General features: G+C 46.6%; 1 protein-coding gene across 4 annotated transcripts; it reads right to left on the minus strand.

Moving 5' to 3' along the window:
- SLC24A1 (solute carrier family 24 member 1) lies at positions 1 to 25896 on the minus strand. 4 transcript variants are annotated; one of them, XM_063091625.1, is made up of 9 exons: positions 24001 to 25896; positions 13674 to 13727; positions 12140 to 12248; positions 8050 to 8136; positions 6824 to 6915; positions 3142 to 3621; positions 2327 to 2416; positions 1240 to 1406; positions 1 to 250 (listed from the first exon to the last, which is right to left on the minus strand). In XM_063091625.1, the coding sequence occupies exons 1-9, from the start codon at positions 25894 to 25896 to the stop codon at positions 1 to 3; spliced, it is 3225 nt and encodes a 1074-aa protein (XP_062947695.1). The 4 variants fall into 4 exon arrangements, with proteins under 4 accessions (XP_062947695.1, XP_062947697.1, XP_062947698.1 ...); XM_063091627.1 differs by lacking the exon at positions 13674 to 13727; XM_063091628.1 differs by lacking the exon at positions 2327 to 2416.

Here is a 25896-nt window from a genome sequence, read left to right on the forward strand (position 1 = left end):
TCAGACAGATACAGGACAGGATATGATTCGATCTTCTAACAACACACTGATTATCAGGAACACAAAGTAAAGGAGGAACATTACGAAGCCCAGGATCTTGTTCATTCTCCATTTGCACAATGCAATTGAAGAGATCACAAACAGGAGCATGAGAAAAAGCAAAACAATTGCACAAAACAAGCCATTGCTGCTGACTGGAACAGGCCGTAATCCATGGATAAGAGAAAAGAGCAACCAAGGAACGGGCAAGCTGCAAGATTGAAGAAACAATGTGAATATTTTAGTGTTTATAATAATCTCATATTCCTAAATAGTATTTTACAATTTACAAAGCATTTTTTTTTCACCAAGAAGAATAAAAACAACGTATGAAGTAGAGCAGAAATTATTAGCTCCATTTAACAGATGAGGAAACTAAGGTTCAAGTAAATTACTTGCCCAAGGATTCAGCTAATAATTGGAAGAGCCTACATTAAAACTAGTGTTCTGAGTCTGAGCTTTTTGTTCCTGCATACTTCATGACTTCTATATGACTAACCAAGTTCAGTTACTCTTTAGTATCTTAAGTTTTTACAATAAGGCCTACCTGAGGATAACATTTCTTCAAATTCTTTAATGATCAAGGCCTCCTGTGTCTTTTGACCTCCCCCACCTGCCATATGCACATACACAAATTCAAATTAAAGGAAACAAATCCACAACCCAACTCCAAGACATGAATGGAGAAATGAAAATAGAGGCATTTGCTTTTTTATTCAAAATGCTTTTTACAGACACTGAGCTAGCAGGAGCCTAAATACAAAGGAGCAAGAGTTTCAAGAAGTGAAATTAAGTCATTGCTCTCTCCACCTCCACCACCTTGAAAGTCCTTGAGCAGAGCATTTGACAGTAAGTGCGTACTTCAAAAAGTTCATGGAAAGATTTGTATTATCTTTTAATTCTGTTTTTCCACAGACTTTTTGAAGTACGCTCATATTTGGTAATGGAACGTAATGGACTCCACTTTTCAATTCATCTGTAAATTCCAATCAGTTACATTTCAGACAGCATTTTAGTTCTATTATCCCATCTGGCTGTGATGAATGAAGTGAGGATACCTTGTTGCCTTATAGAAACTAACAATATAAAATGCCCCTTTATTGCATGTATAATGAATGATGCGGAAAACCAGCGAACAGGGCCAATGCAGTGTTTTCCAGTCATACTTAATATGCCTTGGAAAGTAACATTGCTACTCACCCCACGGTGATATCAAATATGTTACTGCCCACAGAGCTTGACACAGCCATGTCTCCCAGGCCTTTCCGAGCGACAATCACACTGGTGATGAGGTCAGGAATTGATGTCCCTGCTGCTAGGATTGTTAAACCCATAATCTCTTCAGAGATGCCTATTGTTTCACCAACCTGGTAAACAGCAACAGTAATGAGAAACCATGGCAACAGCAGGTGAAAAACCTGACAGTCTTCAAAGCACAACCACATATTACGGTGTGCAAACAGAACACCTTCCAAGGAACTCAGCACACTCCTTCGGCAGGCAGGGGTGAGGGAGGGTGATGGTGGAACTGACAGCTGGGGAGATGGCCATAGAGAGAAAGAGCAAAGCTCTTGCTCCAGGCTGCAGGGAGCCACACTACTCTTCTAAGTTAGGCTAAAAGTTATCTATGATACCAGATCTGCCTCTCACTGTCATTCCAACTATGACACCTCTAACTTCCCTAAAGAACTGCCCTTCCAAAGGTCTGTTCATGTCAACATTTCCATTTCCAGAAATGTGAACAGTTGCTATGTGCCAGGAACTAAGAGGCTGGAGATAGAAGTATGAGCAGTGTGACAGAGAGCCTACCTCCAGCCTAGTGAAAGAGAAAAGCTTTTAAACAACAATACAGCTTTGTGTTAAGTGCAGTAATCTAGGCAGAACTGAAAAACCATGAGCACTCAGAGGAAGACTGACACCAGAAAACAGGCGAAACTGAGCTACTAGCTCTTAGAGTGTGTAGGATTTCACCGGGGAGGTGGGGGGGATTCATGGTGGAAAAAGCAGGGAATGAGGCTAATGAGACCTGGTCAGCAGGAATGAGGATGCGAACAGCCTTCTATGTCGTGCTACAGTATGAATACTTTCTAAGACAGAAAAGCCACACTTGAAAAGCACTACATTCACTGGAATAAAAAGTCTACTTTTAAGGCTCTATGAACAACATAGAAACCACAAATTCACTTGATCCTTGATGTTCCCTGGGTACTGGAAATTCATCCTGAAGGGGGAAGAAAGTGTTCTTGAGACCTGCTGATGCAGGACTTAGTTCCTGCTGTTCACTCACCTGGTGAGCCCACCACACCATGAGGTATGAGAACATGGCTATCCACACGATGGATCCCAGGAAGGTGATAACAAAAAACTTCCTAGACTCCTATTTGAAATTTTGAAAAGGAAGAGAAATAAGTTGCAGAGGCTAAAGGTCCTTGGCCCTTCTGAGGGACCCCCAGAATCGGTGAGGTCTGATGATGGAGAGGATCTAGAGACAGTTGAGCTGAGGCTTTCTCTCCAGTGAGGACCTTGAGATGGATGGGAAAGGGGGGTGGATGCTTGCAGGGGAGTCCAGTCAGTAGGATGTTCAGCCATCAACCAAACTAAAGAGAGCTATTTGCTTGCCCTGGAACCAGACAAATATAGGCATTTGGTTTGACTTTTGCAACTCGCCCCTGCCTCACCCCTTTCTGGACCAGAGACAAACTATGGGCTGCCTTTAGGTGGAGTACATTAGTCAGATCTTTCCCTACTAAGTAGAAATGTTGGGTGGAAATAGCAGTTATCTCCCCGGGGTTTTAGAACATCTCCGTAAAATATGGAGTGGGTAGAATAGCATAGTTCTCAAACTAAAAACAAACTGAGATGGGAGTCAGGAAGGACTATTTCACGCTGCTTATAGTGGTGGAAATAGGGCACGTTTGAATCCTAGGACCTCCCAATCCCAGTGGTATGTCCCCTAGGCTCACGATCCCCATCCCAGATCCTCTCAGTGGTGCAGCCGTGCCAAGCTGGTTTTCCCTGCCCTCTCCCTTCTCTCGAGTGTGAGGCTAGAGACCCCACAGCCGCCCTGGGGATAGACACCTGAAATACAGCTGGCACACGCACCTGCCTCCGGACATCAGGCACCGTCAGCCACAGTGGGAGCACGATGGGCAGGAGGAAGAGGTAAATGGCCTGCTTCTGCCTGGTCTCAGGCCAGTCCAGAGACAGAGGCTCCTCATTCCCCTCCTCCTCTTCATCGTCATCCTCTTCCTCCTCCTCTTCCTCCTCCTCCTCCTCGTCACTGTCACCTCCATCACCTCCCCCGTCACCATCTACGCCTTTCTCATCACTTTTGGCTTCACCTTCATTTTCAGCATGTGATTCCTGGCCTTCAGTTTCACCTTCATCACCTTCCATTTCACCATCTCCTTGGATTTCCCGTTCACCTTCATTTCCATTGTCACTTTTTTCTTCTGCTTCAATTTCACCTGTACCTCTGGGTTGAGTTTCACCTCCACTGTTCTCTCCAGTGTCACCTGCACCAGGAGCTACACCCTCTTCACCTGTCACTTCACCTGGGCCGTCAGCTCCAGCCACATCTTCCTGCAATCCAAAGCCAACAGATTAAGGTGTAGTAACTGCTCTGCTTGTTTTCCTTTCCAGTTTCTCTTTTTGTGTTGTTCTTCTTCTCAGAATGTACCTGAAAACTTAAGTATGAGGAGAAAACGAATGCAAAATTCCCATCACGACATTCCTACCCAGTAGTTGTCCAGCTTCTTTTTGATCATTTTCAAGAATGGAAAACTCGGGCTGGCCCGTGGCTCACTCGGGAGAGTGCGGTGCTGACAACACCAAGGCCACGGGTTCGGATCCCATTTAGGGATGGCCGGTTAGCTCACTGGGTGAGCGTGGTGCTGACAACACCAAGTCAAGGGTTAAGATCCCCTTACCGGTCATCTTCAAAAAAAAAATAATAATAATGGAAAACTCACCACCTAAAGGATCTCCTGTCATCTTCGACAACTCTGATTGGTTTGATCGTATTACTTATATCAAAGTCACACTCCCCATGTATAGATGTACTCTTTGGAGCCATACAGAACAAGTCTAATGACTCTTCCATGGGACATCTCTCTTCCTTGGGTTAAAGATTCCCAGATCCCTCTATTGTCCTTCATGCTATATAGCCTAGAGCCTCCTTCCCGTCTTGGTGAACTCATTCTAATTAGCTTATATCCCATGAGGAGGGCATCCAAAACTGAACACAGAACACTGCACAGAGGGGAAAGGGACTATCACCTCCTTTGTCTTAGGTACTATGCTTCCATTAATGTTGTCTAATATGCATGATATCATTTGGTGGTAACCCACATTGCTGAGACTACTAAACTCCTAAATTGTTATATTACCTTATATATATAAAATAATGATAATACCTATTTATTGTGGGTTTTTTTGTGCCAGGCACCATGGCCAGTGGTTTAATAATAAGTTAGCACTTACTATGTTTCATTAGTCAATTTATGATATAGATAGAATTATACCCATCTTATGGATGGAGAAACTAGGGTAACGAGAAGTTAAATAATTTTCCCGTGGTCCACACAGTTAATAAGTGATGAAGTTGGGATTTGAGTATGGATAGTCCAACTCTTGGCCTCTTAACCACCAAACTACCCTGCTTTACAAATGCCAGGACTGAATGAGGAGGTCTCTGGCTCCCAAACCTGGTAGTCTGGGGAGCTTGTTAGAAATATAGATTTCCTAGCCCCAACTGGACCAACTGCATTAGAATTTCTGGGATTGGAAGCTAGGAATCTGTATTTTAGCATGCTCACAAGTGCTCCTAATACATCCATCTGCAGGCCACTGTTTGGGAACCAGGGACTGTCTCCAAAAGCCATTGATTCTGAGGGTCTTCAGATTAGGCACCCAACTAACCAATAAAAACATGCTGCTCCAGTCCCTTGAGCAAATGACCTAGTCTGTGTGCTCATGGAATAAATATATAATCTGTAACAAATGTCATGATATTGGCAACCTCCAAAGGATATTTTTTAGTGATTCTCAACTCTCCTGCATATTAGAACCATCTGGAGGCTTTTAAACCACTGAATCCCAAGGACCCACCCCAGATATTTTGACTCAGTCAGCTAAGGGTAGGACCTGGGCATTTTTTAAAGCTTCCCCAAATTATTTTAATATGCAACCAGGGTTGAGAACCCCTGATGAGGCCTGTGCTTTGAATTGGGAATGAAGAGTGAGAAGATTTTAGTCTGAAATAATTCCTGCCCTCCCTCCTGCACCCCCATCATGTGGAGAAGGCTTCCTGGAAGAGACAAGTCATTTAAATTGATAGGTATAGGAGTGTCTGCCCAGCCCGTACCCTCTTCTCTGAGGACTGTAACCCCTAATAGCCCCAGCTGAACAGGTGTCTCCGTTCTTCCATGTTGGAGTCAAGTCACCCTACCTCTCTCTGGCCACAGCTGATTGGCCACAGCTGGATCCCTAACCCATGACCCGGGTTGAACAGATTTTTCTTCTTTTAAGACTGGTTGATGCCCCTATAGACTGGAAGACTGGGGTGGTAGTTTAGGGTTCTGTGTGCTAATAAGAAAACGAAGTCAGGCTGCCAAGAGAGGGCAAGTGATAGAACCTGCACACAGAAAAGGGGATGTGAGGGAGGGCAGGACATGGAGGGAGAAGCCACTAGGGTCGCAGATGCCCTCTCAGGCCTAGGTCCAGCTCATCATGAGACCAAGCTTTACTTCTGCCCTGGGATTCCAGGAGATACCTCTGTATCCCCTTCATCCCTTTTACTTGAGCCGGCTGTAATGGGCCTACTCAGGACACTCATGATACCATGAAGAGGTTCTGGCTGTTGAATAGGAAAAACAAACAGGGATAGAATTTGCAAACTGAATATTTACTGTCAGTCACTCAACCTATATTGAGCACAGCCGTGTGCCAGGTTTTGTTTCCCTCTGTGGGGAAGACAGAGGTGACTCGGACTTGTATCCTGCCTTCAGCAACCTTACTACATAATAGAAGAACTAAGAGAAGCTGAGACTACAAGGAAGCCCGTGGTAAGAGCCCCAAGACAGGTGCCAGGCACTACGAGCATTCAGATTCGGGGTGGATCAGAGAAGCTTCATGGCAAAGGAGGCACTTAACTCTGGGCCTGGAGGGGTGGGTAAGATGTGGATATATGAAGATGGAGGGAAACACATTCTAGGGAGAGGAAACCATGTGAGCCAAGGCCAGGATGTAGAAAACCATGGAGACAAGAGATCCAGTTTGGCTGGAGCATGGCGGAAGAAGAGGCTGTGAGGCGGTGAAGACAGAGCAGTGTCCAGACGAAGAATGCCCTGCAGACAGGGCTGCCGGTGCCTGACCAGGTGCAGCAGGCAATGAGGAAGGAGCCTTGGAAGATTCCAAGGCCTTTACCCCGCAACCCTCCCACCCACATTTAAGGCTGCCTGGTGCTCTGGAGCTGCCTGGTCTCACTGTCCCCTAGTTGCTGACAGAGGCACTAATAGTTACTCCTTATGTTCTTATAGCATCTGACAGTTCACAATACATTCTCCATATATTAGCTCACTCATAATAAGATGTTACAGTGAATTTACTGGCCCCATGAGGTATCTGTATTGTTCAAGTGATCTTCAGAGAAAGGGCAATGCTTACCCCAGAGGAATGAACCTCAAATAAGATTTCAGAAATTCAGCAAGGAAGTATTTTTGGCTAGCAAGTTCTTCCCTGGGCCTCTCAAATTTCTCCACCTGTGCAGAGGCTGGGTGCCTACCTGACCTCCAGGATCCTCCTCTTGATCTCCCTTGACATCTGGAGCAGGGGTTGGTGTGACTGTGACCGCAGGGAACTGGGCTGGCTCCTCCTCTTTAAAGGATAAATATGGGTTAGCTCAGAAGAGTGGACCAGATTCTGAGGCAGCTGGCAGTGACACTGGTGTGAGTGGCTGCAGGAGCATTGGACTTCAGGGTCTCAGAAGGTTTCTTTGGGAAATTTCTTGTTGATAGGAAAAGTAAGATGACACTATGTGAATTGTTATTGCCCTGTCCACTGAGATATCTGTAGATGAGAGGACAGCTGGGAAGTAGCCATCCTTGCCCCCACCCCACCATATTCACAGGCATTTCCATCCTGGCTGTTGTGGCTAAGGACACTGTAAACAGTGTGAGCAACTGAAGCAGAGAGAGGGCAAAGCTTCTAGCACTCAGGGCCTGACCCATTGGCAAAGATCCTGCCAGGTTCAAAGGCAGCAGCTATGAAGCTCTGGACAGGATTAAGGGGAAAGGAGACTTGGAAAGTTTGGAGAGCCAGGTTTAGGTACAGGCTCTCTCGCTTGGTTGTGTGGCTTTGGGCAAGTTGCTTGATCCTCTGAGCCTGGGTTTCCTTGTCTACAGAATGAGAAGAATGACCTCTGTACTACCGCCCTCCTGAGGTTGCTGGGTGGATAAGGCAGGCCTGGTGTGTTGCACAGAGCCCACGTGGCAGTAGCTGTCCCATTGCTCTGATCCTAGCTGCCACACAGATGCCGGACTTCTGTGTTACCAAACCCCTGGTGGCCTTCCCTCACTGAGCAGAGCCTTCCCTCTGGGTTTACTGGTTTCAGACAAATCACAAGCAACACTGTCCTTGTGTAGAAGTGACAGGAAGAAGAAATAGAGTTCAATAGAATCTCATTTGGGATGAGACATAGCAAAATACAAGTAGGAGTTCAACAACCCCCTGCCTTTCCTCGCCTACGCCATCTGAGGTAAGTGCAGAGGGAGCTGTAAGGGCCACGCAGGCCCGCAGCCATGTCAGAAGGGGAGCAAGTGGGAAGGAGGAGGCCAGAGAGAAATGGCACACAAGGGCAGCATCAGATCATCACCTTCACTGATTGCTCAGAGAGGCCACAAGGTGCGTCTGGGTCCCTTGCCTGGGCTGGCTGCTGCTTCCAGACCGGGCTCACCACTGTTGGGGTAGGGATGGGGGGCAGGAGAAAACCCGCTGGTCTGGCCTTCTCACCTTCCAGTTTGCTTTCTGCTTTGGTCTGGGATTGTGCTGTGGCCTCCTGATCCAAGCTCTCCTCCTCCTTGTCCTTGGAGGGGTGGGCTGTGAATAGGAAAGAAAACACACCTTATCTAGGACCAGATATCATCCCTGCCAGGTGACAGGACAAGTAGGACAGTCAGCTGAGCAGCCAGAACAGCTGAAGCAGGAGGGAAAAGGCTGGCCTGGGAGTTGTGATGTCTGGATTCTAATACTACTAGGCCTATTCATGGTCCCAGTTCCCAAGATTTTGTCTTAAATTCCCAGCACTGTCACTAACTGGCTGTGACCTTGGGCAAGTCCATTCCCCTCTCAAGGCCTATTTCCTCTTTGGTAAAATGACATAGTTGGACTTAGGAGCAACAAATAGAATGTGTTTCCTTTATGAGCTCAAGTGATGCTGCTTGAGTGCTGAACTAAGAAGGATTCTGGTAGGAAAGTACCATGACTGATTGGTGATGTCTGGGCTGGGCAGGCAATGGAGAAATAACTGCAGGGATGCATATTTTAGCTATCCTTGCACTAAATTATCTGTAAGAAGGTCCTTTGCAGCTTACTTTTCTATAAATCTACTAGAAGCTTTTGCTGTAGCTCCAGGGGGACTACTGGTAGCCATGTCATGAGCCTTCCCTCTCCAGTGGAAAACTGGAAATAGTTGTCCAACAAGCTCTCAGCCATACCCTTTTTGACCCCAGACACCTGGAACCCAAGTAGGGCCTCCTTCCAGATCCCTGTGCACACGCCCTCTTGGCAGCCCACAGAACAGCATGCACAGAATGGTGCTTCCCTGATTTCCAGGCAAGAAAAATGGGGAGGGCAACTGTCTTCCATTGTGACCATGTGTCAGGCAACATGGTGCTTTATATGTGTAATTTTGAGGTGGGAGAGGAAGGAGGCACAGAGACTGAAATGTGGGGGCTCATGAGGTTCCCCTAAAGCTGTTGAAGCCTGGGGTGGGGGTGAGGGCATTGGCACAAGTGATAGAACAAAGTGGTGCCATGGGATCTATTCTGGATTCCAGGCTGGCTCTGCCACATGAGCACTGGGTGACTGGGAAGCCTGGGTGCCCTCTATAAGCCTCAGTGTGATCTTTCTTAAATGATACACTCACAGCACTGATGTGAGGGTCCATGAGACAAAATAAAATGCTTTGATTGCGGCAAAGTGCTAGCCTCACCCATATTGTTATGTTAGCCTGGATTCTGGAGCCTGATGACCTGGGTTTGAATCCTAGTTCTGCCACTTGCACCATAGCTGTGGACCTAGCTGGGTGATTCTTTAACTTCTCTGTACCACAGATTCTTCATTTGTAAAATCTTGCAGAGTTTTGACAGAGTAAATGAAGTTACCCTGTCATGTATAAATTTGTGAACATGCTTAAAACAGTGCCTGGCACCTAGAAAGCACTATAAGTTTTAACTCTAACAACAATGACCACAATGATGATGATGCATTGACAACAGCAGTTGAGAGGGACTGCGTGGCTCAGGAGGCAGCTCTGCAGTGATGAGGCCCAGCATTCCAGAGGGTTTTAGTTAGAGACCCTAGAGACCATCTAGTCTGTCATACAGACAGGCTGAGAGGAAACAGAAGGTAGAATCTGGGAAGCTGGGTGGATCACAGCTTCTGCCTGGGTCCAGGATGGGCAGGAAACAGATAAACGGGTCTGGAATTACAACCTGTCTAAACTCTCAGAGTTGGTTCAGCTGCAGCTGCTTCTGGCAATAAGCTCCATCTGCAGAGCCACCACAATGGCACATGTGGTCCCTCGAAGTGTCCCGGTGCCAAGCAGCTCCTCATCAGAACTGAGGTGTCAGGAGGCCAGCAGCCCACTGCCTCCTTCATCCAGAAAACCCCAGCAACTCCTCGGCCTTAAACAAGCTCTGCAGTCTTCTGCTGAGCAGCATGCAGCTGTTATCAGAGGCAGGCTCGCTGTTAGTTAGTTCTGGTCCTGGTGCTGAGAATATCTGCTGATTGTTGGCTGGAGGGGCTGGCAAGAAAAACCAAATTTCCCTCTTCCTCTCATCTCTCATCACACACTGAAGCCTCTCATTTCCCATGCCACCAAGTAAAGCAGGTCAGCTGCAGGGTCTCTCTCCCAACCCCCACAGGTCCGAGTGAAATCACCATAAGAGGCATGGGACCCTGGAGAAGAAAAGCCCCTTCCCAGGGAAGGTGAGAGTTCAGACCACAAGAAACATCTCTTCAACTGATCAGCTCCGTGGAAAGAGCTGGAACACCTGGAAAGGGTGGATACATCTGGACGGCTGTCTGGAAACCACATGTGGAAACGCAAGCACGTATCTGGAGAGTCTTGGGAATAAAGGTCCTCATCACAGCCCTGCCTGTTCCCAGCCCCTCCTGGTGGAGTCTCAGGGTGTAAATCAGGGTCGGGCTCTCTGAGCAGGACTGCATCCGGAGCACATCTGCCGTCATTCACTGCCATTCTAAGCCCCACCACGCCCATAGACCATGTACCAGGCATGCCTGTCTTCCCTGGGGTAACTCTGTCCTGGGTTCCCCCAGCGCTTGTTTCTTCACGTGGCCGCTCCCCTCTCAGTGTAGCCGGATCATCTCCTTAGCATCAATCTCCTCTGACCTCGGCATGGCCTGGACATCACATAATCCTGTTAGAATAAGTAGGCCAGCCGGTGACTGCTGGTCCTGGAAGTGGCCCAGGCAGGGGGCCCTGCAGTCCCATTCAGGAGGTCTTTATCTTCCCAACTTTGCCAGAGTCAGTGATTCCTCTGGAGGTGGCCAAGCATGACCCAGAGATAGCTTCTGTCACTGGGCCCAGGCTGGGTTGCGCCCAGCACTCAGCACCGGAGGCTGCCAGGTGCTGCAGACTGTCTGGAAACCCCAGATGTACCGTTTTTCTGGAGCTGACACTTGGGGATGGCCTCTCTCACAGTGTCTGCTGAGGCTCACCTTGAGGAATTTCTAAAGAAAGTCTCATCACCTTGTCTTTGATGCTGCTTTCCACGGTACAGTATGCTTGTCTTTAACACGTGACAACTCAGTGTTGTGTCTGAAGAGGATACTTCAGGGCCTGAGGAAAGTTCTGAGTATGCAAGATCTGTCCCTGAACTAGAGGTCAGTCAGGGGCTCCTGGGGCTCAGTGGGTCATTCTGTGGCATCACATTCAGCTCAATCCTCAGCCTTCCTCCTCTCCAGCTGCACTTCAAGCCCCTGGCTGGGTTTTTGTGTTTTTTTTTTTTTTTTTTGGTGACTGGCCATTCAAGTCCTTGGCTTTTGTTCAAAAGCCAACCTTTCCCCAGAGAGGGAGGGGCCCAGGAAGAGCAGGAGAGCACCTGAGAGTTCCCTAAAGGGGCTGAGAAGCATGTGGGGGCAGCTCTTTGGGGAAGGAAGGCGGAAGGCAGGACTTGGTAAGGCGGATGGTGAGAATCTCAGCAGCCTCCATCATCCGTCAACTTGGATATCAGCCTCCACTGCACTTTGGACCCTGTCCTTACCCTTGCCTTCCCCGCCCCCAGAAGTAGTCCTGGAAGCTCCCAGTGTATCCTTTGGGATTCCCGGCTGGGGAAGGGGTTACTCCAGAGTGAATACAAAGCAAAGGGATATGCCACTCAGAGCTACTGGGCTGTGCCAACAGAAGCAGCCCTGGCCAATTAGCCTGGGCCAAGCTACATGACTGGAGATTCTCTGCGGAATCCTGGGGCTGACTCATGGGCAGTGGGCTTTGCAGAGAAATCACTGAGGGCATCCCCAACACAGGCCAAGGCACATGGCACTCATGGCCTAACTGCAGGCAAACCCCTTCATTTTATAGGGAGGGACACTGAGGCAGGGAAGTAATGGGATGTGGATACCTAAGGACCTTACCTTCTGTGCTCTTTGTGGCCCTCTAATGGTAAGTCCCCTGTTTTTGTCTCTTCCCTGTCTCCCAGGCTGTCTGACTTTTACCACCCACTCTTTCTTCTGCTAACTCTCTCTTCCCATCCTCCACCCACTGCCTCTTAGATTTGCAGGTCCCAGTTCTCCTCCAGCTGCAGGAGGGAAGGAGTGGACAGGGCAAACCACGCAGGTCTGGGGAGGCCTTGCTTACCTTCCCCCAAAGGGTCCAGGCTGCGGAGCATGAGCTGGTAGATGGTGCTGCGGGTGGTGCTGTTGTGCAGAGAGGCTGAGCTGCTCCCGCTGGTCAGCAGGGACGGGAGCTAAGCAAGGGGAGAGCCGCACAGGCCTCAGTGGGCCCCTGCCCAAGCCAGGGGAGGAGCCACACAAGGGCCTCACCAACCTGACCTCATTCCCATAGAGATCAGGGAGAAAGCACAGAAGTCTTATCCTGATCTCCTTTCTTCCTTCACCCCCAACCAGGAGAGTTACACTGCTTTCTTTCTCAGCCTCTCCTCAACTCTTCCATGACTGGCTCATTCTGGGTACTGAATAACTCCCCAAGGTCTCAGCAGGAAGCAGACCACATGTGTTAGGGATACCTCATTACCAAGAGTTTTCAGATCCCTGCAAGCACACCCTCATAGAAAAACACCCTCACCCACACACCACACAGACAGATCCCCTGCACGGGGGAACAGCCCTTTACAGTCCACAAAGAGCATTAACATGTTTTATCCTTGCCCCACCCACAGAGATAAGCAAAGCTATGATCCTCATCTACAGAAAAGGAAATGAAAACTCAAAAAGCTAGGTGGCTTATCCAAGGTCATGTGGGGAGTAAATAAAAGAGTCAGACTAGCACCCAGGTCTTCTGATTCCCAGTCCAGGATTTTTTGTTTGGTTTTTTTTTTTCCCTACTCACATGCACAGAGCCCTTCAATGGCACACACATACAGACACATCTGTATTGTACAGACACAGATATGACACAGATTTATTCATAGTGACAGTCATAGAAATATTTGCTTTACAACAGAACATCCAAAGACTTCAACACTTGCTCAATCCTCCTCTCTCCCTGCTTCCTCCTTTCCTCCTTCCTTCCTACCATTTCCTCAACTCTCTGGATCTGAACTCTTCTGCCATCTAGTGGATCTGGTGACACAGGACTTCACAGTGGGCCTAAAGATTTTCTTTGGATGGGGGTGTTTCAGGCCCCAACCTCTCCTTTCAAGGATCCCCCTAATTACTTCCAGACATCCCATAGGCCAAAGTCAGCTAAGACACAGTTCTTCAGGAACTTCAGACCCCCACACCGTCCAGTGCCCCTCTTAGTTCTGGGGCATTCCAAAGCCACAGGTAGTTAGGCTTTTATATCAATCATACACACAATATTGGGACTGTAAACTAGGACTTGAGTTCGTCTAGTCCAAACAGTCATTTTACAGATGCAGAATCTGAGGCCCAAGGTCACACAGCACGCTAGTGGCAGAGCGAGCTGTGACATTCCAGACTTAGCTTCCAAACTAGCAGCACCTCCTCGAAGGCCACCTGGAGATGAGAGTTCCTCTGGCAAAGGACCCCCCTCCTTCCCTGGCTCACTCCAGCAGTGCTCCCAGGAGCTCCCCAGGCCTGAGCATATCCCAGGATCCCCAGCATCAAGGCCATAATGCCCTGGGTCTGTGGCCATTCATTTGCTGAGACACTGCTGTGTCCCCACTGGGTGACTCCCTATAGCACCCCACTTTCAGCTTCTTGTTATCATGGAGCTCATCCACTGCAATGGCCCCATTGCCCAGCTGCAAACAGGCACAGGAGTCATAAGATGTCGTGGAGAGACCCTGGCTCTTTCTCCCTACTTCCCTCTCTCTCCAGGGAAGCCTCAGGTTGGAACACAGAATCACATCCAGAGATGACCTGGTCTCAGAAAATGTTTTAATATGTCCAAACCCCCAGTCTGACCTTCCACGATCTGGCTTCAGCCTGCATCCAGTATTCCCGGTCGAATGTGTCCACTCACTACAGTCCAATAACATCGACTGATTTTCAGTCACTCACATCCATCCTCTTCACCCACCTCAAAACCCTCCACAGGGCTCTTCCTCACCCTGTTTGTAATGCTCTTTCCCCTACTCATGCTTCAGGTCTCCCCTTAAATGTCAGCTTCCTCTCAGAAGCTAAGTACAATACTCCTCGATAGACTCCTGTTCTTCTCCTTCATAGCACTTCCCCCAATTTATCTGTATGTTAATGTATCTGTATGTTATTTGTATGACTGCTCCACTAGCATCTTGAAGGCACACTATTTTATTCACCACTCTGTCCAGCATGAGAACACTACCCAGCACTTGGCAGGGGTTCAATAAATATTTATTAAATGAATGAGTGAATAAACTATCCTCTAAATACACTTAATCTATTCCAACTCCTGTTCCCTTGCTCATGCCTATTCCCCCATCTATAATGCCTTTTCGATTTCTCTCTGCTTACCCAAATCCTATCAATTTTGGGGGAAATTCAGGGTGAATTCTTGTATAAAGCTATCCCAGATGGTCCCTATCATCTCCACCTCCACCCCCACTCTAGCTCACTACAAGACCTCTCTCCTTGAAAGCTGTGTACCAACAGTGAGCACATTTTGCAAAACTAAAATCTGGCTGTGTGATCAGATAAGTGCTAGTGTCTTGGGGATGCTGTGGGGCAGCCATCTGGGAAGAGGGACAGCCTTAGATAGTCCAAGACAAAAAAGAATTAAGCACATAGTATTTACTGTCTGGACCACTAGCTTGCCACTTTGCATTCACAGTCTTGCAATACCATCTGAACTTTTTTAAAACAAAAGTCATTGTTAAAACTTTCACATGCATGAATTGTCTACCCAGCTAGACTCTAGATTTTTTTCCCCATGCAATGTACAGACACCTCTGTTCCCCTAAGCTGTGGAATAGTGTCTTGTACACAGTAGGTACTCAGTAAAAGTAAGCTGAATGAGTAAATACTCCCAAGTGGCCTCTAGTGCTGTCTTTAGGCTGCCCCCAGTACTTGTCTTTACCCTCTCATTGCTTCCCTCATCCCACCATCCTCCATGGTCAAACCAGAACTGGACTTGCTATGCTCCCTTCTCGGTTCAGCTCAGAAAATATCCAATATAGTGCCTGATCCAGGGCCACCCACCCATCCAACCAATTTATTATTCATTCAGTTCTTATTGACTGTGCACCTGATATTTATGTGGTGCTGTGCCGGTTGGGATACAAGGATGGTTAGCATATGGATTCGATGTCCAGAAAGGAATTGAGACCAATGATAAAACAAACAAATGAGAAACCAGATGTGGTTTGTGAAATGAGAGGCATAGATAATGGTGTTGTGCTGGGATGGGCAAGGAAGTCTTCCTGAAGTAGGTGGAATTTGAGTAAGTTTTGAAGGATGGAGAAGGTTTGAGTGCTTGGATACACATCGTTGAATGAATGAATGAATGAACATACAAATGAATGAAACAGAGCAGAAATCATCAGTGTGAATATAAAGGAGGCACTGTGCATTTTAACAAATCCCCCCAACTTTTTTGTGGCACAGCTGACGGTTTACTGGGATATAAAAGGTGCAGCATCACCCACTGGCTCAGCCATCTCACTAGTTATCATGTCTTACCCTCACCCAGTGAGTTCTCTTTAGAGGCAAAGAACTGTGAAAGGCCAGGCTACTCTTCGGGATTACTAGCTCTGTCCACAGAGGGAAGAAACTGATCAGGTGAAACTGATCTTTGCCCCATGGTGCACATCCCTCATGATTTCTCTTCCGTTCAGATTTATTCAAGCCAAAACACTTTTCTATGGGTTCATCGTCCATTGCTAATCTCAGTATGCACTTAACTTTCTGAAGCCCTTCATGTCCGTTTTCTTATTCAGTATGACTTATTCTGTGAAACAGACAAGGCTTGCATTATTATTACTATTTTGACAGATGACAAAACTGAAATGCAGAAAGATTCCATGACTCACCCACACTCGCAAAGACAGTGACAGAACCTGAACTTCTAATCTCCATTCAAAGGGTGCGTGTGTGTGTGTGTGTGTGTGTTTGGGTGTTTTTGTTTTGTTTTACTAAATCTCATTTCTTTTCCCAAGCATAACTAAGGAAATGAGGTCAAATCTATACATTTCCTAGTGCCTCTGTTTCATGTTATTGACATTTCAGGTACATGGATGTGAATGGTTGTCTACATTTGGGTGCGGCTGATGGATCCATTTATGGGTAGCATTACAGGCAAGAAGGAGCTTTCTGAATATTCCTGTATTACAAACACATTCAACTCCCACACCACACTACTCTCGCTCCTCTTTCTTCAGCCTAATGATTCCCACATTTTCCTTCTCCTCACAAAAATTAGCAAACGGGCTGAGGAAATCCAAGCCATGTCTTCATGCCAGCCAAACACCCTAGCACCTGTAATATCTCTCAGTGAGTTTGAGTGAGGGGATCCCTTGCAGCTGTTTGTGAGAACCTGTGGTGGCAAACTGTGGCAGTCCCTAGGGGGCTTGTCCTCCTGACCTCCGCTTTCTATTTCCCACTGATGTAGCAATTCCTCTTCTAGACCATCCATAACACATTTCCTAAACCACACATTTTAGTCTGTGATTTTTTTTCAAACATTTACTCGGTAACTATTTATTAAATCACTGGTTTGAGTCCTGCCTTCATGCAGGTTATACTTAAGTCGGGCACGCTTCACTTTAGCCCTCACTGAGTACAGTCTTGCACCTTGATCTGCTCATTTGTCTATGCTGGAAACCTGGAAATCTACCCTGATTCCTCTCTTTCCCTCACAGCACACACCCAATTAGCCATCAAACCTAGTTCCTGAAAGTTCTCAAATTTGTCCTCGTCTCTCCACTCTCCTGCCTGCGGTCCTGCAACAGCCTCCTGATTCCTGATTTGTTCCTCTCAGCCAGAGTGAGTTTCTGAGCAAAACACATCCTGTCCCTCCCCTGCCTACTGGGAGCCCCACTGTCCTCAGGAGGGGGTCCAGACTTTGCACGCATACTTGCAGTCCAGCACCATCCAGTAGAAATGCAATGCAAGTCACATGCATGATTTTAAGTTTTTAGTAGCCACATTTTTAAAAAAGCAAAAGAAACAGGTGAACTTAATTTTAATAATATACTTTAACCCAATACAAAACTATAACTTCAACATGTAATTAATATAAAAAAGATTGATGTATTTTACATCTTTTTTTCATACTAAGCCTTTGAAACCTAGTGTGTATTTACAACACATCTCAAGTGGGACCAGCCATATTTCAAGTGCTGAACAGCTGCATGTAACTAGTGGCCACCGTATTGGACAGAGCAGCTATAGTCTCTTCACATTGTCTCATTCCTCTGGCCTTTTCATGTGCCTATGAGACTCTCTATCCCTTCTTCAGTCAGTGAACTCCTGCTGGTCCTTCAAGATTCAGCTAAGTATCTCCTCCCCTAGGAAGCCTTCCCTGACTCTGGTCTGTTGAGATGTCCACTCTCTGCAGTTCTAAATCCCTCGGCACTTGCCTATATCATTGCACATGGTATTGTAACTATTGGGTTTACTTGTTGTCTTCCCCACTGGGGAGGATTTACCATGGAGCTGATGTAGTTTAAGCTTCAGGGCTCATCTCTGCCCTACACAAATGCCTTTCAAGGCCTGCACATAATTTTGTAGCAATGGTCTTACATTCTTTTTCTTAATGAGTGTCAGGCTCCACTAAACCTGGATCAACTCCAGCTCCTCCATTAGGCTGAGCTCCTTGAGAGCAGGACTGTGCCTTATTTCTCACCATATCCTAGGCCCTGCATAGGCCTCATACAAAGTTATTCAGTGAATGTTTGCCAAATGAATGAATGTTGGGGTTCTTTAGGGCTTAATCCGAGACTATCTCCTTTTTTCAGAGTAGCATCACCCAGTCCTTGATTTTAACAACCATACGTTTGTTGGTGATTCACAAGTTTCTATACCAGCCTAGACTTTGTTCTTAAGCTTCAGGCTCATTTGTGCAACTGCCTCCTGGACATACCCAGTGAGTCTGGAGGTGGCCTAAGCACCCCAAACTCACCGTTCCAGAGTGGAAACTCTTGAGTCTTCCCAAACTTATTCTTCCTTGAATCTTCTGTTTCTCAATGAATGGCACCACCGTCCACCCTGCTGTTCAGACCAAAAAGCTCAGCAGCGTCCTTGACTTCTCCCACTCTCTCACTGTCCACATCCACTTCATCCCCAAACCCAGATGATTCTGTCTTCAACACATTCTCAAAGACATGCACGTACATACGTACAATCACCCACAACAGCCTCCTAACCAGACTCCCTGCTTCCACGCTTGCACACCTACAAGTCGTTCTCTACACAGGCGTTAAGGAGTAACCTTTTAAGAAGGACTCTCCTTATGTCATCTCCCTGTTGAGCTTCAAATAAAATCCAAACTGTGTATCTGATGATGCACACGGCCCTGCAGTGAAGCAGCCCCCCACTCTCCTCTCCAGCGGGATCCTGTACCACTCCCCCCCTTCCTCACTAACCACACTGGCCTCTGTTCCTTCCTCTCATGTGCCAAGCTCTTTCCCAGCTCTGAGCCTTTGCCGATGCTGTTCCCTCTTCCAGGAGTTTTTGCCCATGGAGCATGGGGTGGTTTCGCTTCTCATTCTGCAGATCTCTACTTGGACTTCTCCTCCTCCAACAAGCCTCCCCTGCTCTCTCTCGTGAAAGTGGGCTCACTACTTATGGTCACTCTCCGTCACATGCACTGTTTATTTCTTTCACAGCACTTGACACACTCGGAAAATATCTTCTTAATTTATTTTACTTTTTATCAGCCATATGTCCACTCCTCACACTAAAAAAATTTTCTGTTGGTTTATATTTCCAATTAATTCAGGTGGCAGAGCATCTAGAAATAAAGATTTCATATGGAATCTCATCATATACACTAAGAAAAAATATTACTGTGTTGTATGAATGCATGTAAAATCTCAACCACAAGCCTACACATATCCATAAAAATAAGCTGTTGGACTAGGCATGATCAAATGTTTGAGTTTTTCTGTTAATACTTATTTGTTTCTTATGCATTCCTTTTGTCAACGGCTAACACCCACTAGCAGGTGAACACTGAAAGGAAACCTTAAAACTGAGAATCCTGCTCTTACCATCTTTTCCTGACAATTGGAGGGAAGCTGACTATCATTCAAGGAGTTGAAGGAGGGAACCTCTCAGCCCAGGCTAGGATGGGCTCTTCGGGAGCACACAGGATTCCCTGGAGCCCATTACGGGTGGGGCCTATAGAGGCGGGAGGGGCCCTGGTGGCTGTTCTTGTCCACAGCCCTTGAGTCCACAGCAGGCAGCTGATAGGAGGCCACTGATAGGAGCCCTTGGGATAATGTCAAACCTGACAAGAAAGGGGAGGACCAGACACTAAGGAGGCAGCAGGTTTATCTGCCTGGGGTCTTGTTGGTTGGTTTAATTAAAAATTCTGCCAGGAAGAAAATAGTCTCCATTGCATTTAGGAAAGAATGGTAGAATTTTCCCTGGAGTTTCACATTCTGAAGTATTCTTGGAGACAGAATGTGGGTATGGAGCTTACAAACGGGCCCAGACCAGGCTCATTCCCTGCCTTGCATCCCTTTTTGCCATTGGTACTCCACAGGGGCTGTCTTGCCAACGATCCACCTCATGCAGACCCTGGTCCTTTCTGGCACACATAAAGAAGAGCCCATCATCCTTCAAATACCAAATAAGGCTTTTCAACCAGCCTCCACTTTACTGCCTGTTGGCTTTCTGTGGTCAAGGCAGGTCAGAGATTTATCATTTTTAGCCAGAACAAATACATCGAAAGCTTCAAAACTAGGTATATTAGTTCAGAAAGAGATGTTTGACTATATTGATAACTATACATTCACCATTTCCTTATTGGGGTCATAAAAGTTATCCTCAAACCAATATATGTCAATTTGACAATGTTGTCTGAAATAGTTTTAGCTTTAATTTTTTTTTTTTTCAGCCAGTGTGAAAAGAGAGACTCTTAAAATACTTACTATCGGTCTATGTCCAATACTAAGTCATTTATTTCTTCTGGAAATACTCAAGTGAATTCTGGTTAGAATCACTCTCCCAAAAAACCTTTATCCTGATTCTAGATTCTCAGGGTAGTATAAAAAGTAAAGTGAAAGGTCCTCTAACTCAGAAACTCAATAAATATGAGTTCGGTGAATACTCAGCAAAAAAAAATAAGAAGAAGAAGAATCATTCTCTGCTGATTGTATGTCTCCAAGTTGTTCAGATAGGAGAATTCCTGCAAATACATTGTTCTTAATAAAACACCATGTGGCCATTCTCATTTGTTTATTGTCTGTAGCTGCTTTCATATTACAACAACAGAGTTGAGTGAGACTGTATGGCTGGCATAACCTAAAATATTTACCATCTGACCTTTTATAGAAAGTTTGCCAAGCCCTGCACTAGTTCATCCCATTCACTTTACAGAGAAGCAATCTAAGGCCTGTTTGAAAAGCAAAGTGACTTTGTAGAACTTTGCACAGGGTTCCTTTCATTGCAGTTAACTTTCTCTACTGGAGGGATACAACCTTTTTATTTCCCACACTGCTTTTAATTTAAGTACTTAATAATGATGGTTTGTTGAACTGCATTGACTTGTCCAAGGTAACGGGTTTAGTTAGCAGCAGAGCCTGGGTTAAAACCTAGATATAGTGATTCATGATCAGTGGTAAGGATCACTAAGCTTCAGTTTCCTCATCTGCAAGATGGAGATAAATCAATTCCTTGTAGGATTTTATGGGAAATTGTTGAGATAATGTCTGTATGGAATAGTTACATACATACATGACATTTATTCCTCCATAAGCATGGATTCCCTCCCTCACTCCTTTATCTTGCTAAACTGGAGTCCTTGAACTGTTAGGGTTCCCTTGAGGAAACTGAACCAAATAATTCTGGAGCTTCTTTTAGGAATAAGACACTGGTCTCAGCCCTTTGGGAGATACAAAGATTGTTTCCACATTTGGTGGCAATGAGCAGCCTGACATTGCGGCCACCCCCTCTACACCTCACCCTAGGCTGGCAATAGAGGAAGAGGGAGGCACAGGTGTCTTTCCTGTTCCTGTCTCTCTCCAAGAAGAGCCGGCTCGTGCTGCCCTCTACTCTGTCCCCCTGCTTAGACTTTCCGAGCAGCTGTGGCTATGACTTCACCTCCCAGTCCTGCTCCTTGGATCCCATCCACTGTCTGGCCTTGCCCCACTTCTGTCAGACTTCCTTGACTTTGAAGTTGTGGCTGAATGAATAAGCCCAGTTTCCCTGGTCCATTGCCTTCCCGAGGTGATGCTCAAAGAAGGGACCCATTATTTAGGGAGAGGCATGAACCAATAAGTGTGAGTGTTTGAGCAAGGTGTGTTCGTTTTCACAGTTAAAATTTCATAGTTAAAGAAAAATACAGGGGTGAGTACAGACTTACATTAAACCACAGAAAAATGAATACCAGCATAGTTTACTAGATCAAAGATCAGATTTTCAGAGAATTGCTTCATGAATTCAAAACAGAATGGATTGCCCTCACAGTCTGTCAGTGAAGTACAAGATAATTTATTTCCCTCTAACCAGATCTTAGGTCTTGGGCAGCCAAACACAGACAAAAATATACTAGAAAAGGCGGTTCCCTTTCTCTGGCTATGAGAACTGCTGGGGTGAAACTCCAAATCCATGTGTTTAAAAATCATTTTTAAATAGCTATAGTTCTTGAGTTATTTGTACTGATTTTTAGAAGGCAGCTGTTAGTGATGGAAAGTCCTAACTATAGGTTTTTAATTCTAAATAAAGATTTACTTTCAAGTATAATAGTAATTCGACCCACTTTTTTAAAAATAATGCTGTCAATTAAAAATCATATTAGGTCTGTTTCAACAAGTAGATGAGAACAGAGTTGTAATCAGCACTGTGCTAACTCTTTGGCAAAGAGCCGCTACTAAAGCCTTTGAAGAGTCTCTTAAGCAGGTTACAAATTCTCTTTTGAAGTCATGATTATGCTTGATTTGTTTGGCAAGCTTGTCTTTGATAGTCTAGCTCTGATGAAATGGAAAATGATACTGAAATGGAAAATGAAACTTTTAACTATGATAATGTCCTGCATCCCAGTGAATTCAGTTCTGGCAGGACACAGCACAATGGTTGTCTGTCTGATCTGCTCAGGAGAGCTCCTATTGCTTCATTTGCAGATGCCCAGAGAGGACAAATGTCTTGCCCAGGGTCACACAGCCAGTAGATATCTGGACTGGGAAGGGGACCCAGTCTCCAAACTCCCCATTCAGCACTGTTTCCCCCCCAGACTACTGCTCAGAATTTGCAGAGTTTACATAAAAGCAGAATGACTGTGAAGGACTGGGAGGCAAGTCAGAGGCGTTTTGAAAACTGCTGGCCTGATGTACACTAAGGCACTAGGTGCTTTTCTCAGAGGAGAGTACCAGGGCTTCGTGGCCACCCTTTAGCAAGGCCTGCCCTGAGAACTTCATTAGGAGGCAGGATCCTGTTTCTTCATATTAAATTATGTAATGCTCTGAGTCTCCTTTGGGAGTTTGACAACTGGGTTCCCATTCCAGTTGGAATACTTATTGGCTGTATGACCCTGGGCAGGACATTTCTCCTCCCTGGGCCATCTGCAAATGAGGCAATAGGAGCTCACCTCAGCAGATCAGACAACCATTGTGCTGGACTTGCCAGAACTGAACTCACTTGGATGCGGGACATTATCATAGCATGTTAGAGTTAGAATGTTTTGGTGATTAGTTGGACTCTGTCATTTCCTTTAGAGAGGGGAAGGGACCTGTCCAAGGTCACACAGTTAATTAAAGGCAGAATCGAATTAGAACTGAGGTTTCCTGGCTCTTGATTCTGTGCTCCGGCCAGAGCACCATCTTTTCTCAAAAATTCTAAAGGAAGTTCATTTAATCTCCCTTGCTTCATACATCTCACAGACATGTGGCTGAGTTTGCTCTCCATCCTGCCCACTCATCAAAACTGCTCTGGATTAAGCAGCTAAATCCTTCCACTCTTTGCACGCAAAATTCTGCTCACGCCAGCGGCTCCTATGAGACCTGAAATGGGCAGGCTGTGAACCAACCCTTACCCAAACTCACCCTTTAGGAGCAGGAGAGAAATGGGGTCTGTGTTCCCTAGGATACCCTCACTTTAAAGTCTCAAAGAACAAAAAACTTTAGCATGAATTTTCAGAGCTCAATTTCCCAATTTAATCTCATCTTCCAGGTTATTGAATAATCCAATAAATTTAGCAGGAAGGTCCCTCAAGTGGGCAGAGAAGTTCTTGGAAAGGAACTTCTGGGCTGAGAGAAAGCCCCAGGATTGGCACTCCTGGTGTCTGGTCTCCAGCTGGCACAGAGGGAAGGCTCTGCCCCCACGGCTAGATTGTCAGTGCATGATGAGTGGAGCTCCCATCTTCTACAATATTTTAAAATCAAAACAGAAACAAAAAACCCTCCCTTTCTCAGACTCCATCTAATCCACCAGACCCTCCAAGTCTGGAATGTGAACAAACAGGATTAGACAAAAATAAGGGTGCTATAGAAACCCTGAACACCATGCACATGGAAAAGATTATCATTTTTCTCTGTCTAGTATCTCCTTGGACATTTTCCAAAGCCCAACTCAAATCACATTTCCAAAGACCCAGTCAGACCAACCCAGGCTCAAATCCTGGTTCCGTTGCCTATTTGCTGTGTGACCTTGAGTAAATAGTTTAACTTCTTTAGGCCTCAGTTTCCTCCCCTGCAAATGGGGATCATAATAACAATCACTTTATAGGGTGATTGGGGTTGAGCCAAGGTCACACTTGCAAAAGCCCCAGCATAGTGCCTGACAGAAAACAGGCACTTTGTAGATTTTGAAAAAATAGCAAGGGAACCAGGGCATCCATCTTTTGAGGTCTGACCCAGAACCTTCTATTCTTTGGTCTCTGGCTTCTCCCCACCTTTTTACCCCAAAGGGCAAGAGGAGCCTGCACCAGCTTGTCTTTACCTTGCTGAGGTCCCCCAGGGCCATGACCTTGGCCACTGGCCTCCTGCTGATTTGCTCCTTCGCCCAGAGCTCGATCTGCTTGTTCCACTTCATGGTGAACACATAGAGGATATAGGCCAGCAGCAGCAGTAGGCTCTCCCACCAGGCAATTAGGCTGTCCAGGAAGAAGAGGATGAGCATTATCAGGTCAAAGATGTAGAAGGTGACATCACGGAACAAGGGCCACCAGGTGAGGTTGAGGATCTCCCGGGAGAAGAGGGAACAGGTGCCGATGACAAAAAGGATATTGAACACAGCAGAGCCCACAATGGTGCCGATGCCCACGTTGCTGTGGGAAATGAAGACGCCAATGAGAGAGGTGAACAGCTCGGGGGCGGAGCCGCCAGCAGCCATGAATGTGGCACCTGCCACATCCTCCGAGATCTGCAGCTTGTCTGTGATGACGCCCAGGGACGGGACGAAGTACTCATCACACACAATGGCCAAGGCCACAAACACGTACATCATGCCGAAGATATGTAGAACCACCCAGCCCTGCTGTCGCTCCTCCACACTGAACAGGTCCACGGGGTACTCTCCCTTAGGGTAGAAGTCTGCCTGGTTGGAGGGCAGCACTGAGGGACTGGGACTGGGTGCCTCTGGGAGCAGGGCTGTTGTCAGACTCCAGGAGGGCATGGTGGGCACAGCTGGGGCTGACTCCACAACCACATAGTGACGAACCTGGGTTATTGGGTATGCCTTGACTATGGGGGTTGCTGAGATGCTGGGTACTATGGAAGATTTCTTTGCCAGCCCCCAGATGGTGGCTGAGGCTGTTCTGATGGCTGGTGTGCTGGTTTTGCGCAAGGGATTCCTAACACTCCAGGCATCAGTAGAGGCTTTGGTTTCTGCTGGGCTGCTGCCTGCCGTGGTGCTTGTTATCACTTGCCCCTCAGAGATGGCTGGTGTGTGCTCCAGGACTGTTCCTTGGGGAGTTGTCAGGTTGGTCTTTCCCACTGACCTCCAAGGATTGGTTGAGCTGTTATTTTCCACTCTTTTGGAGGTAGTCAGGGTGTTCTTCTCCACTATACTCCTTGGAGAAGTCAAGATGTTTGTTTTTACCTCATTTTCCAGAAATGTTGGGGAGTTACCAACTATTCCCTTGAGAGTAGTTGGGGTGGTTTCCTCCAGTATGCTCTTGGGAGAGTTGGTCTCCAGTATTTTATAGGTTGCCGTAGTTTCACCGTCTTTCACCGTTGTCCTGGGGGTGATGGCCTGGCTTGTTTCCACTGTCGTGAGTGTGAACGGAGCATAAGTGTCTACTGTTCCACCAGGTGGAGATGGGGGGTACTTCTTCACCTTTCCCCTGGCTTGAGTTGGGCTGTAGCTCTCCATTTCTCTCTTGCGTGTTGGGGTATAATTTTTTACTATTTGTCTGCTTGAAGTTGGGGTGTAGTGATTCTGTACTTTACTGGGTGTGGTTGGGGTGTTTTCCTTTACTCTTTCTGTACCTGCTGCTGTTGGGCTGTAATTATTCTTGAGTGTTGTTGGAGTGATCTTGGTTGTTCTTCTCGGTGTACTGGGGGTATTCTCCATTATGATGCTAGGTGTTGTTTCATCCCCGCCCACTGTGGCTTGGGGTGCCAGCGTCTCACCCTCCATTTCAGAGCCAGCTTTTGGAGGGTCACCACTCACCATCATCATCTCATCGTTGGGGAGATCCCGGCTGGCCAGTTTTACAGGCTGTTGGGAAGAGATCGATGGCCACAGTGAGGGGAGGCCCCGGGGTCTCCTCAGGTGCTGATAGGTGGAACCGATGATTAACATTCCTAACAAGAAGAGGAGGCGACTCCAGTGAAGCCGCTTTGGCCAGAGTAACCGCCTCTCCTGCGTCCCCATCCTGATCAATTTCCCCAT

The sequence above is a fragment of the Cynocephalus volans genome, chromosome 3, assembly GCF_027409185.1.
Source record: "Cynocephalus volans isolate mCynVol1 chromosome 3, mCynVol1.pri, whole genome shotgun sequence".
Classification (NCBI taxonomy): domain Eukaryota; kingdom Metazoa; phylum Chordata; class Mammalia; order Dermoptera; family Cynocephalidae; genus Cynocephalus; species Cynocephalus volans.